Raw genomic sequence first — 17,347 nt, forward strand, 5'->3', positions numbered from 1 at the left:
TACTTTTTTGTCTGTAAACTACTAAAAAAAACGTTAGACAGAGGGAAGACCAACCGTGTTACATTTTAAAATATGATAAACAACAAAAACAACAACAACAGGCTATAGGTAAAAACCACAGCAATCATTTTATTTCATGTTAAGTCATGTTGTACATATTTACAAGCTAAGACATTAAGTCTGCTCATTTGAAAGGGTGAACATGTATAAATGACAGATTAATACAAACACAGAAAACAGTTAATTTTGATGTTTTGTTTAATGATCGGGTCCATCACAGCATCTGGACGACCTGTTTGGCTCTCCGTTTCCTCTTTTCAGCATCTGCTCTATCTGCCTCTTCTCCTTGTCCTTCCCAACGCACAATCGCTTCAGCTTTCTGTAGTGTTGAGTCTCGTGCCGTTCCACGTAGACCGTCGAGATACAATAACAACACCTCAAAATGATCGTCAGACACCTGAGATAGAGAGAAATGCATATGAAGCAAAAAAACAAAAGCAAAAAACAGCCTGTTTAATTCTAGAGAGAGAGGGGTTTGAAAATGACAGTGGGGAAAAAAGGACATTTTTTTGCCACAAAAAAAAGAAGAATGATACAATCCCTTTAAAACACAAAGGCGATTAGTAGGAAAGCATGTGCTCCATGTTTTATTACTGTAAAAAGTGTGTAAAGTGGAAAGCTGTAGAGATGATTGTGATGTTTCTTATACCTTCACGCTGTCAAACATGTGATGCAGTAACCACGTTTGACTGTTTTTATTAAACTTCCACTCTTCTCGTTTCTCAGACCAGCTAACAAACATAAAATAAATCAGTTAAAACCATGTTTAACAGTCTCTGTTAGAATAAGGAAACATTTACATGTATGAAAATAGCGATGTTTGTGTCCTACCATGTGAGGTATTCCAGCGCCTGCTTCTCTTTAACATTTGACTTGCTCTTCTCCGGTTTTGTGTATTTGCCTTCTTCCTTCAGCTTCTTCTTCTCCTCCTTTTTCAGAAACTTCTTCAACTTCCTCTCCAGCACTCGTTTCTCCTCAGGACTCAGTTCTTCCTCTCCATCGGAGTCGTTTCCATCCTCCACTCCAGACGGTTCTTGCTGCATTGAGGTGTTCACATCTCCAGAACTCTGAGACAGAAAATCACATGTTGCTTAAAATTCACATTTTTCTAGGATTCATTAATAAATAGAAAGTTTAAAAGAACATTTATTTTAAATAGAAATGTTTTGTAACATTATAAATGACTTTACTGTCACTTTTGATCAATGTGTAATCGCTGAATGTAAGTTTTAATTTCTTTAAAAATATATCTTACCGACCCCAAAATGTTTAATTTAATCATGGTAAAGAACAAACAAAAATGCATTTAGGTTTATAGAACTGCTTAATTTCATCAGAAATCCATTTTTCATGCTTAAATTGAAAAACAATTTGGAAATGATTATCATATTCAAATACCATTTACAAAACATTTATTCATAAAGCAGATGCTTTTATCATAAGAGCCAATAACAGTCACGTTTAAGACAGAAGCCAGTATTATTTTAGTATTATTTATACACTATTGTAGTATTTTTTAATACTTTGAATTAGCTTTTATTTTAATATTTTCAGGTTTCATTTTAATTTTAGTTTAATTTTTAGTATTTTTGTTATGTGCTTTTGTCATTTTTACTAGTTTATTTTTATTTTTTTATTTAGCTGTAATTAATTTTTTATTTCAGTTTTAGTTTAGTAATTTTATCACTTTAACGACAAAGTTTTTTTGTTTTGCTTAAAGTTTGACCTATTATTAGTGTCAGTAAACATTATTTTAATCTTGTCTAAAATAATTGGAGAACAAAAATAACCAACACAGTAATAAACTAATATATATATATAAAAAAAATAATAAATTTTTATATATATATATATATATATATATATATATATAAAAAATAATAAATTTTTCTGGTTTGGAGTAGCAACACTTGAAGAATTTGCCCATCATCACATACACAAATACACAAGTTCTCCTTCACTATGCAGCTCTATATCTTCAGAGGAGCTATTTATCTACCATATTGTTTGGGGTAAACAAAGGCGGCCATTGTACATGTCTGTTTGGCATAACCTGGCCCTCCTGTATTTACGTATTTGTACATGAGACAGCAAGAATTCAGCAGGAGAGACGTCTGCTCCTTCGGGAGAAGAACAGAGAAAGAAACTAATAAAAACAAATGTTAGACTTCTACATTTATTTCTCCATGACCTTAAAGGATATATACATGCATACAAGAACAAACCAGAAGGACAGCTTAATAAACATGGATAAAAGACAATAATACAATACACACGGTAAGATCATTATTTTGACAGTTTCATTTCAAACTATCAGCTGATTACTAGTGAAAATAAACAAAATCTGCATAATTCACATTAGTGAAATTCTGCAGGCAAATCCATTGTTTAGTGTAAATAGTGTAGCGATGTATAAAGCGATCAAGTTTCAAACCAAACAGCTATTTGTTGGTCAGCACGAAAAATTCATGTGACCGACTTGACAATGGGGAAATTTTTCGACCTCATGCAAAACTCCCAATCGAGCGTATTCCAATTGGAATAACTGGATTTCGCCGAGCAACAGTAAATGTGACTGCAACTACAACTTTTTATTTAAAAAATGTATTAGTAAATGTAGAAATTAGCATTAACAAATTATTAATAAATTCTGTGGAAGTATCATTCACTGTCAACTCACCGAGCAACAGTAAATGTGACTCCAACGTAAAGGGATAGTTCAACCAAAAATTAAACTTATCCCATGATTTACTCACTCTCAAGCCATCCTAGGTGTATCTTCTTTCAGATGAACAAAATCGGAGAAAATATCCTGGCTATTCCAAGCTTTATAATGGGAGTGAATGGGGCTTGAGATTTTAAAGCCCAAAAAAGCACATCCATCCATCATAAAAGTAATCCATACTTCTCCAAGGGGAGCTTGGAGCAAAGACCTTCTGAAGCAAAGCGATGGGTTTTTGTAAGAAAAATATCCATATCTAAAACTTTATAAACTATAATCACTGGCAGGCGCGATGCAAGTGTTTTTTAAAAGGATTACAATGTAAAAGATTGTTAATGTGTGCATAAAGATAAAAACGCTTTGGTGGAATCCGGCTTGTCCCGTAGATGGTCCAATCCGTTTCCTCACTAGAGAAGTGTTTAGTTATTCCGCTTGCAAATTCCGCCATGTAAATAGCGAATCCGCCATGGTGCGAGTGCAACTGGCTTTTAAAGGGAATGGGAGATGAGACTCTGAACAAAACACACCCATGACTTATTAAGAGAATAGGGACAACCCTTCTAGACCATGCGCCGGGCGCGCCGACCACTTTTCCCACCGTTTAACTAGCAAAAGTGCCCTAAGTGCACTTGCGCCGTGCGCTTTAGACCATGTGCTTAGATCGTTAAAATAGGGCCCGTAGGATGTAGGAGTAGCGTAAGCTTAGACGTCTCTCGCGGTTCAAACAAATAGGGCTGGGCAACAAACTCAAGCTCCTCTTCTCTTATATCGAAATCCTCAGATATTTTTCTTTAAACATTCTTGTTTTAGACTTCTAATTTGTAACCGGTGTGTAGTTTTGCTATATCCTCTGAGCTTCCGCGTTCATCAATACACGTTAGTGTTGTCAAAATTACCAACTTCGGTACCAAGTCAGTACTGAAATTTTAAAAATATGATGGTTTGAGCGCTGTTTAGCGAATTCGTAAACTTGGAATCAAAGTCGGCACTTTTGACAACACTACAATACGTCATGAGTTGGGTCAGAGGTCACTCTTCCGCCTGAACTAGACTCATGTACGGCCATTACCGGAAGCCAGTTATTATAGATTATAAAGTTTTAAATACGGATATTTTTCTTACAATAACGCATCGCTTCGCTTCAGAAGGCCTTTATTAACCCCCTGAAGCCATACGGACTACTTTTATGATGGATGGATACACTTTTTTGGGCTTCAAAATCTCGAACCCCATTCACTACCACTGTAAAGCTCGGAAGAGCCAGGATAATTTTTTTTTATATAACTCTTATTGTGTTCGTCTGAAAGAAGATAGTCATATACACATACGATGGCTTGAGTGAGTAAATCATGGGATAATTTTCATTTTTGTGTGAACTATCTCTTTAAATACACAAATTTTGGAACGTGCATCAAGATTAGTAGTTTAACATCAATTTGCATGTTTCTTTGTGCATTTTAGTACTTGAAAAGGAGAAAAAAAAAAAATGCAGAAAACTTCAGTATATTTCCTCACTATGTGACAATGGAAGTGATACAGGGGAAGATGATGGAAGATCCCATGACTTTTGACCCCACCATCCAACTGAATCAGTCCAGCCTGCCCTGGGTCAATGAAACGAACTCCACCTCCCCGGACACCTACGCCATAAATCTTCTCCTCTCCTGCATCTACACCATCCTGCTCTTCCCGCTCGGCCTTGTGGGTAACATCCTGATACTGCTGGTGAATTTCGACCCTCGTCAGCGGATGAGCACCCCTGATCTATACTTCACTAATTTGGCTCTTGCCGACCTGGTGCTGGTGCTGGACTCGCTAATCGAGGTGTTCAATCTGAGTGCGCACTACTACGATGACGCAGTGCTGTGCTCCTGCATGGCGATCTTCCTGCAGGTCAACATGTACAGCAGCGTGTTTTCGCTCACCTGGATGAGTCTGGACCGCTGCCTTGCGCTGACTGGCCTCAGCACACGTGCGCTACCTGAAAACGTTTCCGTCCAACACCGTTCGCACATCGCCCGTAGGGCTTGCGCAACCATTTGGGTGGCGGCGACCCTGTGCACGCTGATTCCATTCGCTACTGCGCACATGTATCACGGCTGGGGGCGTGGCTTCTGTTTTGCGGGTGTGGCCGAGGTGCAATGGCTGGAGGTGACGCTAGGATTCGCCCTTCCTTTTTGCGTGATGGGCGTCTGCTACACCCTGATCGCACGCGTGCTGCTGCGCTCCGAAAGGCCGCAGCGAACCAAAGCCTTGCACATGATCGTTGCAGCCGTGAGTGTGTTTTTTGTGTGCTGGCTTCCGGAGAACGTCTTCATCAGTGTGCATCTCTTGAGAGGCGACACAGAGGCCTCACGGCGGCGTGGAAACCACACGTTGTGGCAGCGCTACCCACTGACGGGACACGTGGTGACCTTGGCGGCCTGTGCCAACAGCTGCCTGAACCCGCTCGTCTACAGCCTGCTGGGAAACACCTTCAGACAGAAACTGCAAGTGTTTATCGCGCACCACGTGCGCTGCCTGCATACATGCATGCAGAACGCAAGCGCGACGCCACCCTGTCCGTGCGTCACTTGCACAAACGTGCACCATTCCTGCTCGCATGAGAATGAGGAGGAGGAAGAGCGTGACCTCAGGAGCGGCGAGGAGGGTCGAGAGTGTGTGTGTGACAGAGTGGGATAAACATAGTCATGTTGTAATGACACAGGACAAGTGTCCATTGTAAAAAGTCTTTGTAAAATCTTTTTTTGACAGGAAATAATATATTAGGCAAGGATGCCTAAAAATTGATCAAATATGACAGTAAAAACACTTGTATTGATACAAAAGATTTCTATTTCAAATAAATGCTGTTCTTTTGATCTTTCTTTTGATAAATGCTGTTCTTTTGATCTTTCTTAGAAGTTTGTCATTAATGGTAATGTCTACATTTAATAACACATTTTTAAAATCAAACCTTGTATCTGTTAACTATGAACAGACAATGAACTGTATTTTTATTAAGTAATTTAACAAAGGTTAACCAATGCTGTATATTGTAAGTGTTACCCAATATGGTAATACACAATACTGTGGGAGTTGAGGATCATTTCATAAATAACCACTTTAAACTGTACTCACCTCAGCTGTACTTTTCTCTGCTCTCTCTTCAGCGGCGTGTGTGTTTGTTTCTTCTTCCTGTGGCGTCACTGGATCTGATTCAGGAACAGCAGCTTCAGAATCCTGCAAATTCAAAATGTCTATTAAAATATATATTCACAGCATTCAAATAAAATCATATCTAATATATTAGCTCACAAACAGCAATTCAATTCTCCCAGAGAACAAAATGGATTAATTACAGTGCACTAGAAAATGTTTATGTGTTCTGTTATAATAAAGAGATTCATGCATTTTACAGCACAAGAATTCAGCATCAACTCTCTTGACAGCATTACCCATCATTCCAAAATTGACAAACATAAAATAAAAAAGCAAAGTATTTCTCATCACCTTGTGTTTTCTTTTCTTCTTCTTCTTCTTCTTTGTGTGATCTTCCTGCTTGTGTATGTCCTCCAGCTGTTCAGTATCCTGTGGTTCCTCTGTAGTATTTTCTACAGGAACACATACCTGAAAACACACAAGACAGATCATATATATATATATATATATATGATATGCTATGTCTATTAAACCTTTGACAAGTTTATAGTTTGGATATAAACACTGATGTCTACGGTAGCGATCAAAATAGCGTAAATCACCATGACGCTACAAATAAAGATTGTATCAATTTCAACAAGAGACTTAAAAATATATATATTTCTCACTGAATCATTCAGGAGATTTGTTCAAAAAAACGCTGATTCATCCCTGAAACAAGTGAAGTCTTTATGAGTGAGTCATTGAATCATTCACTCAAACCGTTTTAAAGACAATTCTAATTAAATATGTTTTAAATAGACTGCAGCAATTTACATTTTGTCAGAACCTCTAGTAAATTACATATTTTGTATAGTTGTCTTTTCAGAATTGTTATCTCTTTTTTGAACAATTTTTTGCAGCTCTATACACAAACTATATGGTGATTTTACCTCAAATAGATGGATTTTTTTCAGCTTGTAAAAGTTTCTACATTTTGTCTTTCAGATAAACAGTGAATATTCATATGCAGTACTTTAAAAAAGGAAATACTTTCACTCACTTCAGACTTCTTTTTCTTCTTGTGTATTTTCTCTTCTTGATCTTCATTTAAGTGTGTACTTGTTTCAAGCTCCTTTAATTTCCAAGAAACAAATCGTCATGAGTGTAAAATATTAAACATTACATTCATTTAAACAATCATATATATGAGCAAAATAATCGTCAGCTACCTCAGCTTTCCTTTTCTTCTTCTTCTTCTTATGTTTGTGTATCTCAGTGTTTTCCTCATGGGTGTTTGTGTCAGCAGATTGAATCATCTGTATATTCTTCTCTGAAATGTTTTCTGTATGTTCACACACCTGAGAATTACGAACACAAATCAAACATTCACTTATATACATTATGAAACACAATTCATCTTCTGGTCTCTGCTGAAAGCTCAAAATCATTTGATATGGGGATCTATCTAGTATTATCTGACATTAGTTATTAGATCCACAGCCAAATCATAAAGTACTATTATAACCACACACCTCATCATCAGACTCTCTCTTCTTCTTCTTCTGTTTCTTCTTCTTGCCATTCATCTCCTCTTTTCTCTCATCTTGTACACATGTGATTTCATCTACATTGTGTTTGAGTTTCTTTTTCTTGAGAGAATCAGATTGAGGTACAAGAGCTTGACTCTTCGTCATGGTAAAAGATCTGAGTGGAAAAGAATAACATTAGTTTGATTTGATTACAACACACTGCTGTACAAAAGTGTATAAATTGAGCAAAAGTGACAGACTGTCACTTAAATAATGTTACAAAAGCTTTCTATTTAAAATGCTGTTCATTTGAACTTTCTATTCATCAAAGAATCCTGAAAAATGTATCACAGTTTCCACAAAAATATGAAGCAGCACAACTGTTTTCAACATTGATAATAATCAGAAATGTTTCTTCAAATCAGCATATTAGAATGATTTCTGAAGGATCATGTGACACTGAAGACTGGAGTAATGATGCTGAAAATCACAGGAATGAATAAAATATATTCAAGTTATTTTAAATTGTAATAATATTTCACATTATTACTGTTTTTACTGTATGTTCAAATAAATGCAGTTTTAGATGCGGTTTTTAACTCATTCAAAGCACAATAAAATGTATACAACGCACTTTAAACCAGCCAGCACACATAAACCAATTTACTAGGTGAGCGAGTTAATAATAATTGAGTGTTAAGTTTACTCACAAGCCAAACAAAAATATTCCAGTGCTTTCTCAGGTTCACGTGTGGACGGACAGCGCCATGAAAACGGAATCTAGACCACGTTTGATGCCGTTGCTGCGGCTATGCAAAATATGCATCTCTGATTGGTTGATACTCGGAACTCTGGGTTATGTAGTTCTTAAATTCTCTGTCACGTAATCTTAGAATACACTTTATTACATTTACACTTTATTATAATACACTTTAACGATTATATATTTATTATATTTGTATTATGATGTACAAACTTAGAATATATTTGAAGTTATCAGACAAACTATTATCTTTAAAACGTCTAAAGATCAAAGCGGAACTACATTTCAGGTAATTGTAGTTTCCTCCCGGGCAGAATTTACTGTGGCGCTCGTTATATGACCTGAGAGAATTGCGCCTGACATGAAGAAGCCCTCAAGATGTCAAAAGTGTGCTTTCATTTATCGCGACTTTCTTTAGGTCACAATGTTTTTACAAGCCGAAGGACTGTGAATTTAAGGCAAGTGAATATTTATTCTTGTATAGATTATGAAATAACCGTCATTCACCTCAATTGGGTTTGAGTAGCCAATTTGCTCTGCATTGAACATTAATGAAGACAAACCTTTAATTAATTGAGACATTTTTGTTGATCATTGAAATGTATTTCTTGAACAGATTTCTTTATTTCGTTAAACACTCTTTAATCTCTTAAATTGTCAGCTGACCTTGACTAGAGTTTCATTCAGTATTACATCATGTTTTTTGTTTTGTTTTTTTTGACAAAAATTATGTTGTTTATGATATTTAAGCAGATGTTTAAATGTAATGTGTTTTTATTAAATGTTTATTATAGACCATGTGCCACAAGGATGCTGTCCATAACATCACAGCTTTATGCAGAGTCCAGAAAACCTCCGGATGATGATGATGATGCAGCAGTATCCAAGCCCATCAAGTTCTCAACCAGCAAAGCCAGTCACCGAACCTGGAATGTGGATCGCTCGCTGGGCAGCAATTACGAGCGTCCCTGGTGGAAAGTTCTACCCATCAGCCTCTTTGGAGTGAGCTTCCTCCTCTGGTGCGCGTTCAGGAAAGAGACAGAGTTGGACGAGTCTCTGGAGAAAAACCTGTATGAACATTTACCAGGACTGCTGTCCGATGAAGAGCAGGAGGAAGTCAACAACAAACCATCATAGTGGCTTAAGAGACATTTTCCATTTGTGATGTATATTTATCATTTAATGATGCCTTCAGAAGTAAAATGCTTTCTCCAAACGGAGTCGGAAATCAAATTTGTTGAAATATCAAACTGACCGTCCAGACACTCTGCTATTTAAAGTGACTGCAGTGAACTTTATCATCTGTCTTTAGGTTTATAATGAAAAGTCAGACATTTAAAAAAGAATTGTAAGCATAATGGAGAAACTTCTGAATTGTGGTGTGACTACTGATTTACAAATATATCAGGGAACCCATTGGAAGTTAACATTAAGAACAGGCCTTCACTAAGTGATACTTGATCTGTATAATAAACTGTATTTAAACTAATTTTAGCAATTGGTTTTTACTTTATATGACATTTAATTTAAATTAACTAAACATGACTTTAAACCTATTTAAAAATACTTACAATTGAAATATTACTTTGACAACATAGTCATGAGGGCTGTTATTTGCTTGGCCAACAATGTAGCATTTTCAGGACCTAGAGAGCATTTTAAAGGGAACCTGTTATGCCCTTTTCAGAAGATGTAATATAAGTCTCTGGTGTCCCCAGAATGTGTCTGAAGTTTCAGCTCAAAATACCCCACAGATCATTTATTATAGCTTGTCAAATTTGCCCCTATTTGAGTGTGAGCAGAAACATGCCATTTTTTTGTGTCCCTTTAAATGCAAATATGATCTGCTACTCCCGGCCCCCTTTCCAGAAGAGGGCGGAGCTTTAACAGCTCATGCTTCAGTTCTTCAACAACAAAGCTGGAGAATCTCACGCAGCCAAAATGAGGATTGTCAGTAACGGTGTTCAGCCTTACATTGTTCAAACTGGAGTCGACACTGATGGAGAGACTCAGGAAGAAGTTACAACTTTTAAACATTTCTGAATAGTGGATAAAATTATGTAGTTGCTGTGGAGTTGATTCAACTCCACTAGCATGTGCCGTCATGTTAATCTTTTGTGCAAATCCAGCATTGAATTGACCCTCATTTGTGAAGCAGTCTGGCGTAAAATGACAGCAACACTCTACAACAACTCTTCCTCTTCTCTAAAGCAGCCCAACATGGCCTTGCCCCCTTTGTTGCATGTTCTGAGGCAGGGTTTAAGTAAATTTTGGGATTTGTGATGTCACCAACCCAGGAAAGAAGCTTGTTGAAGTCCCTACCAGCCATTTGTTGTAGTCCTTAAAGTGATTTCTGTAAAAGAAAATCTCCCTTTACAATGAACTTTGCAGAAAAACGTTTATCCTCAAACAGCAACATTACACACTTAAGTTGGACCTTTGAGGAGACTTCATGTGAAACCAAGTTGAATGCAAAATGAGCAGCAACAAAAGATTGAGGTAGTGGAAAGTTTATTTACAACCAAATGGCCACAATAGAAGAGAAACCCAATATAATAACGATAGAAATAAAATGGACACATTCTAATTCATCATGAAGCATGCAGACTAGGCAGAGGTATATGAAAGTCTAAAATACAAACTTTAAAACCCTGAGGAGCTCCCGGAATGTTCTGACGCTGCCCCCCCTACTATCAGCTTGAACCACAAGATACCCCCTCCCCTACCGCAACTACCAAAAAAAAAAAAAAAAAAAAATTACAAAAAAAAAAATAAACTTAAACTACACAGGCATTTATAGTCAAGAGTGTAAGAACCCCAATGCCCCTCCCACCCAACCCCCCCACACAACAAACCCCTCCCTCATATATTCCTTCACACACACAAAAAAAAAAAAAAAAAAAGTTGAGTAAATGGTAAAGTTTAAGCACGCTCTCCACGGATTCGACGGGCCAACTGGATGTCTTTGGGCATGATGGTGACACGTTTGGCGTGGATGGCGCACAAGTTGGTGTCCTCAAACAGACCCACCAGATATGCTTCGCTTGCCTCCTACAATTCAGAGAGAAAACATCATTAGGAGGGACCAAAAAAGTATGACTGAAGCATTAGGCAAGTGGTTCTGAACCAGGAGGCTCAAAGACAAAAGATCCACTGCATTAGGTAGTGCTACACAAAATCCACAACTAGAAAACACACCTGCAAGGCGCCAATGGCAGCGCTCTGGAAACGCAAGTCGGTCTTGAAATCCTGAGCAATCTCACGAACCAGACGCTGGAACGGAAGCTTGCGGATCAGCAACTCTGTGGACTTCTGGTACCGACGGATCTCACGAAGAGCCACAGTTCCTGGACTGGGGGAGGAAGAAAAGAATTTAGTTGCTATTCAGACAAAGACTTAAAATGCAAAGTACTACGTACACACATTGTGTGTGTGCGCATGTAAATAATTGCAAATTTTTTACATGTACGCATGCACTATATACACATACAAGCATATACATGTATATACAAACAATATATTACATATAAACAATGTATGCACATGTACATACATGTATGCTTGCATAGTTTAAAAAAAATTTTTTTTTTAATGTTAATTTTACACAATTATATAAAATGTACATGAACAGTTTATGCAAGCATGTACAATTCTATGTAAGTTTTTACATGTGCACACACTATATATACACACTCCTATACAAGCATATATAAACAGTGTGTATTTCTCACCGGTATCTGTGGGGCTTCTTGACTCCACCTGTAGACGGCGCACTCTTCCTGGCCGCCTTGGTGGCCAGCTGCTTCCTGGGGGCTTTACCACCAGTGGATTTACGGGCAGTCTGTTTGGTACGTGCCATGGCACTCTAATGAAGCAGTCTAAACAGAGACAAGAGCAGATAATAACACATCAGCCGCGGGGAATTCCGCATGCCATGACGTAATCAATAACAAAACTCCAGTTTCAGTCCCGCCCATAATAAAGTCACGCAGTTACACATTTAATGTTTAGAAAAAGGCCATAGCGAGTTAGCAATATCCTAGCTATTAATGTACAACTTGCTGGCGCCATTTTAGGTGATCAAAGATAAACGTGTACTTGAAAGTAAACGAGCGAACAAGATATACATGTATAATTCTATAAACGTACGGTTATGAACTAATGTACATGAGTTACTTGGATAAATAAGCAAGTAGAAACGAGTGTTGTGGCGAAACAATCAGCTGAACAACTCACAGTGGGACACTGGGTCACACACACACACACACACACACACACACACACACACATATAACCGAGTCCCATTCAACACACACACATATTGCCTGAAGGCAAAAATCTCCAACGGTAGTCGGTTTCATTCAACCATTCAGCAACTAGTACTACAAATACGCCATGTCCGCTTCAATTATGGCAAAATGGATGAGAAACAACCGGCAAAGTGATATGTACAAGCTCTGATTTATGCAGTAGTGAAGTCCACCATCTCAGGATGAGACACAGACACGTTTCTGCCTTTATGTGTAACATGGCGCCCAAGAACACCAATTACAGCCTTTTCTTTGTCTACACCGACAATTCAATAACTCCACATGAAAGTGTATAAAGGAAAAACATCGCGTATTGTTAGATTACGTACTAAAAACAAGTAGTTAACGTTTAAAAATTTCGAAAGAACTTCTGAGATGAAGCAGAAGTAAATATGAACTCACGCTCGTTAGCTTAGCTTGTTGCTAGCGCGACAAAAATGATCTAAAAAAACCCCGCCGTTTGCGAATTCAAACACCGAAAACAGACTGAAAAATTGCCTGCTCTAAAACGTTTATACATACGATCTTAATATGTTAAATACACGATACGATAGATATTTGTTAGTTTAAAATCAGCCGTTAAAGATACTTACGATTTTCTGTTTCGGTTAATCCGCCAAACCCAAAACAAGGAACGTCGGTCACGCGCAGAGCGAGCGGCCCTACATTTATACAGTGCGCGCGTTAAGTCACGCCTACATCTTCTCTCATTGGCTGGATGAGCGAGGGGGGGCATAATTTACCCTTCCATAGTATTTATAATAGTTTATAGCGCGGTTTTGATGTTATTGTTAAAGCCCTTTCCGCTCTGTTTCTACAGATGATTCAGATTGTTTAAACGGTTAACTGAAGCCAATGGCTTCATGACTGTTTTATTAACAATCTTTGTGAAACATCGGTGTTAGATGCTTTTAAAAATCTTTCCATTTCAAGTCCTGAACCAGTTTGGTGTCGATTACATAACCGTCGTTTAAGAACAACGGTTCCTTTTAATAATAGCTAATACACAACATTATTGATACATTATTGCAACAATTGTTGCCCTGAAAACAATGAAGAAACAAAATAAAATGCTTTTGAGATCCACTAATTTTTAGTGCAGTCTTTGTGTTTTACCATTGCCTACGGAGGGTAAATTATATTACGCTGCAGTAGGAACCTTTAGAATAGCAAATTTGTTATCGGCGGAATCCTTTGATTGGTGCACAGAGATATGGGAAGTGCACACGAGTAGTTAAAATTTGTACATTTAAAAATCATACACTTGGATCAGAAGTAGTTATCTGACTCTATCACATTTCTGTTTGATTTTTGTTTTTTTCTTAAGTGCTGCACACTTGATATGTGAGCGTTTTTATACAGACTACGTGCGTATTTGGTTTTCAGAAGATTAAAACTCCAGCTATGACAGAGGAATCAACTGGAGCAGGTAAGATTTCCCTACAAACCATTCTAGGTGAATGTATTGAATATACGTGTGATTTTGCAGACTTTTTATATTTAATTTAATGGCTTAGTAACATCCAGATAAATGCTCTCAATTTGTTGATGCTTTCCAGGAACACCCAGAATGCTGGGAAATGAGAAAAACACGGATAACCAGACTGAGGAGGCAGAAACTGACACAGTTCTGCACCCCAAAACAGCAGCCCAAAGCTCCGAGGCTCCCACCAACGCTAAAAAACTCAAGAAGAAGAAGAAGAAGAAAGCAGGTGACGGAAAAGACAGTCAGCAGAAAGGGATAAAAAGCACAGCTGAGGAAACATCTAAACAAGAGACCACAGAATTAGTAAGCACTTGCATACTTTTACAATTGACCCTTCGCAAAGACCCGCCCCCCTTAGTTATTGTTTATTTGTCCGAGCCATGGCGCCCTCACGCCACACAGAGTGAAAAATACATCGCGGAGCAAAGAGGACACTGACAACACGTCGACAGACAAGACAGAGCAGGTTACTTACGATATTAAACAAAGTCCCAACTTTCAAACTGTGTAATTCGAACAATAAAATCCGTTTTGTGGCTCTTTAATGTGTCGTGACAGATTGCTGTAGCGCCTCAGCTCAAGCAGCTCGTGAACCGATCATCTCTTCTTACTATTTAATTTATAGCATCAAATAAACATGAATGAACATGAGAAGGAATGTTGTTTCAAACGCGGAAAGATGTCAGTACACACCATTTTTCAAGTTCAAGTCCACCGAGGTTAACTCCTGACTGCTTTGTCGGACAAAATGGCGGATTCGGCGTTATGATTGGTTAGATCGGTTGTCAATCAAACTCCCGGCGAAGGGTCAATTGAGCATGTACACAGTAATTTTTATTTGGAATTTTCAAGGACTGTATAGAATATATATATATATATATATGTACATGATATTTACATATACTTCATATATACATTATTAATCACTGTGTTTGCATGTAAGCTGTTTCAAAGACAAATAAATTAATTGACTCAACAACCTTGTGTGTTAGACTCCTGATGAGCAGCTGAACCGAGAGCTGGACTGGTGCATCGAACAGCTCGAGCTGGGCCTGAGAACTCAAAAATCATCCAGCAAACAAAGTGAGTGTCACGACACTACAAATACAACAACTTTATATAGTTTACCCAAACTCTGGACAAAAAAAACTGGACTTCGTGTACGCCATGCCGTAATTACCGTACTTTCGAGATGACAACATGTGACATTCTACTCTGAGTTGTTCATGTCCTCAGACTGGGAATTATACATTCCTATGGCACCACTATCAACGCCTAAATGAATCTGCAGCAGTCAGGTGGTACAGCGGTCACGTGGTAGAAGTAGGAGCTCTCAGAAAATTCACATCTTACAAGTCTACAAGGATGTGAACGCTTTTTACAAGATTAAATCTTACGGTAATTTTGACGTCTCCGTTTAGGGGAAGAAGCAAAAAGTGCTCTGAAGACTTTACGCAGCTCCAAAGCTCCCTTGGTGAAGAAGAGGCAGGTAATGCGTGCGGTCTCAGGAGACTACAGGAAGAAGATGGAAGAGGAAAAAGCCAGACAGTTCAAACTCATACAGTCAGGTAATCTTTTTTTGTGTGTGATTTACAACAGGGGTTTTCAATCTTTTACGTGCCATAAATGGAGCCCCAAATAGAGTGCAACAGTCGGGTTCCAGAAGTAAAAACTCCATTCATTTTCTCCTTAAGGAAATTTATTTTTAACGATAACTGATAAACCTTTAAAGACAGACCTACTGTGAGCTACAAGGTTGTTAATCGATGATATTTGCTTCTACTGAAGCCATTAGCCTGCATTATTTCAGCTTTTTATTTTAAAATAATCGTGTTTAACAGTGGAATTCCTGGTGAAAAACTACGTTACCCATGATGCTGTAAAGAAAACTACATCAATCAACAATAGTTCTTTAGCTCCGCCCACTCCCATGAAGCACTGCGAATAACGTAATCGAGTCGATCTCACTACACTCTCAAAATACTTTGTATATACTTTAAATTTATATGCATATTTTGCAATAAATCTAAAATATTGTTTTTATACATATAATCAACATTTGTAAATAAGTAGTTTATTTCTCCATTGTTTTTAATTTGATTATACTGTTCGCTTCATGGGATTGTAGTTCTTTCCCTCATTGAAGCCGCACAGTCTTGTACCTTTGTCTTTTTGTCTGATTTTCATAAAATGTTTAGCTTAAAATCAAAGTTTGTAGTGTTGTGATTCACTACATAGCTGATTGGCTTGGTTCATGGCTTATGACTCTTTTAAGGAAGACTTTTATAAAATCCCTATGGGAATAATGTGTGAAAAAATACTTCCGGAACCAGCGCTGCTGAAAAAGGGGGCGGGAACTGTTGCACTCTATATCCTTGTGTAAGGGACCCATATATTTTCATGTATAAAGATCCAATTTATATTAAAAAGAAAATCAATATTATAAATATTTCTAAAATATTTGGAATATGTTATGTTTCGTTCTGTTTTTTTTTCTTTTCACTGTAGTACTGTGCTGTTATGTATCATTTATTTAAATAACTTATTTCACTATTTACTGTTTATTTTTTTTGTTTATTTTAAATTATTTTAATTAGTTTTTTTTATTCTTTTTTACACATTTTTTTTTTTTTTCACTGTTTTTCCCCATAAACTTATTCACTGACCCCTTGCACTCCCTTGTGGCCCCCTGAAGACCCCTGCCTTATTATATTCTGGCAGTATGAAATAAAATTCTCAAAGTAAAATTCTCAAAATAAAATTCTTCTCTATCTCCATAGCAATGACCTCTGCCCGGGTCACCACTGTCTCTGAGTGCAAACCAGTGTTCCATCGTCGAGCTGAGAAGACCACACAACCCACAGACAAAACAGATAAATCTCAAGAGACGCACCCTCTGCAAGGGCCCCGGAAGACAAATGAACACACAGAGACTGATGACGACACAAAACCTTTTGTTTTCACTAAAACACATGAAGAGTTTTGCTTCAACTTCAATTTGTGACTGTACACATTAACATCAACCAGCAGGATCTGTGCCTTAAGTAGACGTGTGGTCAATTATTACATACTTCTATTGCATAATTTTGCTGTACATTCTTTATGCATTTCATTAAGAATTAAATATTGATAATCATATTTCACGTTTTGTTCCTGTCATAGAAAACATTTAAGGAAAAAATGCAATTAAAGTGAATACAACCAAAGCTTTGCTCACTTTCTTTTTTCTTTTTTTTTTGTTTAATTTTTTTTTTTTTATATATATACCTTATATGATTTATTATAAGTACTTTTTTTCTTTAACAAATACTATTATATCGGTGGCAGCGTGTTGACGATGTGATGGAAGCGATG

General features: G+C 37.4%; 5 protein-coding genes across 5 annotated transcripts; 3 read left to right on the forward strand and 2 right to left on the reverse strand.

The window, feature by feature from the left end:
* Nucleotides 1–103: 103 nt before the first annotated feature.
* Nucleotides 104–8,283, reverse strand: LOC127505911 (uncharacterized protein C7orf50 homolog). Its single transcript, XM_051881873.1, has 9 exons — nt 8,145–8,283; nt 7,438–7,609; nt 7,135–7,263; nt 6,966–7,037; nt 6,275–6,391; nt 5,903–6,004; nt 892–1,127; nt 710–791; nt 104–457 (listed from the first exon to the last, which is right to left on the reverse strand). The coding sequence occupies exons 2-9, from the start codon at nt 7,597–7,599 to the stop codon at nt 275–277; spliced, it is 1,083 nt and encodes a 360-aa protein (XP_051737833.1). The 5' UTR covers nt 7,600–7,609; nt 8,145–8,283; the 3' UTR covers nt 104–274.
* On the forward strand, nt 4,035–5,894 carry LOC127505910 (G-protein coupled estrogen receptor 1). Its single transcript, XM_051881872.1, has one exon. The coding sequence runs from the start codon at nt 4,307–4,309 to the stop codon at nt 5,462–5,464; it is 1,158 nt and encodes a 385-aa protein (XP_051737832.1). The 5' UTR covers nt 4,035–4,306; the 3' UTR covers nt 5,465–5,894.
* Nucleotides 8,284–8,492: 209 nt separating the features above from the next.
* LOC127505913 (protein ccsmst1) lies at nt 8,493–10,973 on the forward strand. Its single transcript, XM_051881875.1, has 2 exons — nt 8,493–8,655; nt 8,992–10,973. The coding sequence occupies exons 1-2, from the start codon at nt 8,576–8,578 to the stop codon at nt 9,332–9,334; spliced, it is 423 nt and encodes a 140-aa protein (XP_051737835.1). The 5' UTR covers nt 8,493–8,575; the 3' UTR covers nt 9,335–10,973.
* h3f3d (H3 histone, family 3D) lies at nt 10,692–13,264 on the reverse strand. Its single transcript, XM_051881876.1, has 4 exons — nt 13,101–13,264; nt 11,929–12,075; nt 11,396–11,549; nt 10,692–11,248 (listed from the first exon to the last, which is right to left on the reverse strand). The coding sequence occupies exons 2-4, from the start codon at nt 12,054–12,056 to the stop codon at nt 11,120–11,122; spliced, it is 411 nt and encodes a 136-aa protein (XP_051737836.1). The 5' UTR covers nt 12,057–12,075; nt 13,101–13,264; the 3' UTR covers nt 10,692–11,119.
* Nucleotides 13,265–13,680: 416 nt separating this feature from the next.
* c23h8orf33 (chromosome 23 C8orf33 homolog) lies at nt 13,681–17,199 on the forward strand. Its single transcript, XM_051881874.1, has 5 exons — nt 13,681–13,936; nt 14,067–14,296; nt 14,986–15,076; nt 15,415–15,561; nt 16,774–17,199. Exons 1-5 carry the CDS (start codon nt 13,912–13,914, stop codon nt 16,995–16,997), a joined length of 717 nt encoding a protein of 238 aa, XP_051737834.1. The 5' UTR covers nt 13,681–13,911; the 3' UTR covers nt 16,998–17,199.
* The last annotated feature ends 148 nt before the right edge of the window (nt 17,200–17,347 follow it).

Source organism: Ctenopharyngodon idella, chromosome 23 (assembly GCF_019924925.1).
Source record: "Ctenopharyngodon idella isolate HZGC_01 chromosome 23, HZGC01, whole genome shotgun sequence".
In the NCBI taxonomy this organism is placed as follows: Eukaryota; Metazoa; Chordata; class Actinopteri; order Cypriniformes; family Xenocyprididae; genus Ctenopharyngodon; species Ctenopharyngodon idella.

Bases quoted from the DNA above. Each gene is read 5' to 3' on its own strand.
- LOC127505910 (XM_051881872.1), top strand. From the start codon at position 4,307: ATGGAAGTGATACAGGGGAAGATGATGGAAGATCCCATGACTTTTGAC.
- LOC127505911 (XM_051881873.1), bottom strand. From the start codon at position 7,599: ATGACGAAGAGTCAAGCTCTTGTACCTCAATCTGATTCTCTCAAGAAA. The intron at 7,038-7,134 runs GTAGCTGACGAT...TGGAAATTAAAG, and splicing joins AGAAGAAAAGGAAAGCTGAG to GAGCTTGAAACAAGTACACA. The intron at 6,392-6,965 runs GTGAGTGAAAGT...GTGTGTTTTCAG, and splicing joins AGAAGAAAAAGAAGTCTGAA to GTATGTGTTCCTGTAGAAAA.
- LOC127505913 (XM_051881875.1), top strand. From the start codon at position 8,576: ATGTCAAAAGTGTGCTTTCATTTATCGCGACTTTCTTTAGGTCACAAT. The intron at 8,656-8,991 runs GCAAGTGAATAT...TGTTTATTATAG, and splicing joins CGAAGGACTGTGAATTTAAG to ACCATGTGCCACAAGGATGC.
- h3f3d (XM_051881876.1), bottom strand. From the start codon at position 12,056: ATGGCACGTACCAAACAGACTGCCCGTAAATCCACTGGTGGTAAAGCC. The intron at 11,550-11,928 runs GTGAGAAATACA...TTCCTCCCCCAG, and splicing joins AAGAAGCCCCACAGATACCG to TCCAGGAACTGTGGCTCTTC. The intron at 11,249-11,395 runs GTGTGTTTTCTA...TCTGAATTGTAG, and splicing joins CTGCCATTGGCGCCTTGCAG to GAGGCAAGCGAAGCATATCT.
- c23h8orf33 (XM_051881874.1), top strand. From the start codon at position 13,912: ATGACAGAGGAATCAACTGGAGCAG. The intron at 13,937-14,066 runs GTAAGATTTCCC...GATGCTTTCCAG, and splicing joins AGAGGAATCAACTGGAGCAG to GAACACCCAGAATGCTGGGA. The intron at 14,297-14,985 runs GTAAGCACTTGC...CTTGTGTGTTAG, and splicing joins AACAAGAGACCACAGAATTA to ACTCCTGATGAGCAGCTGAA.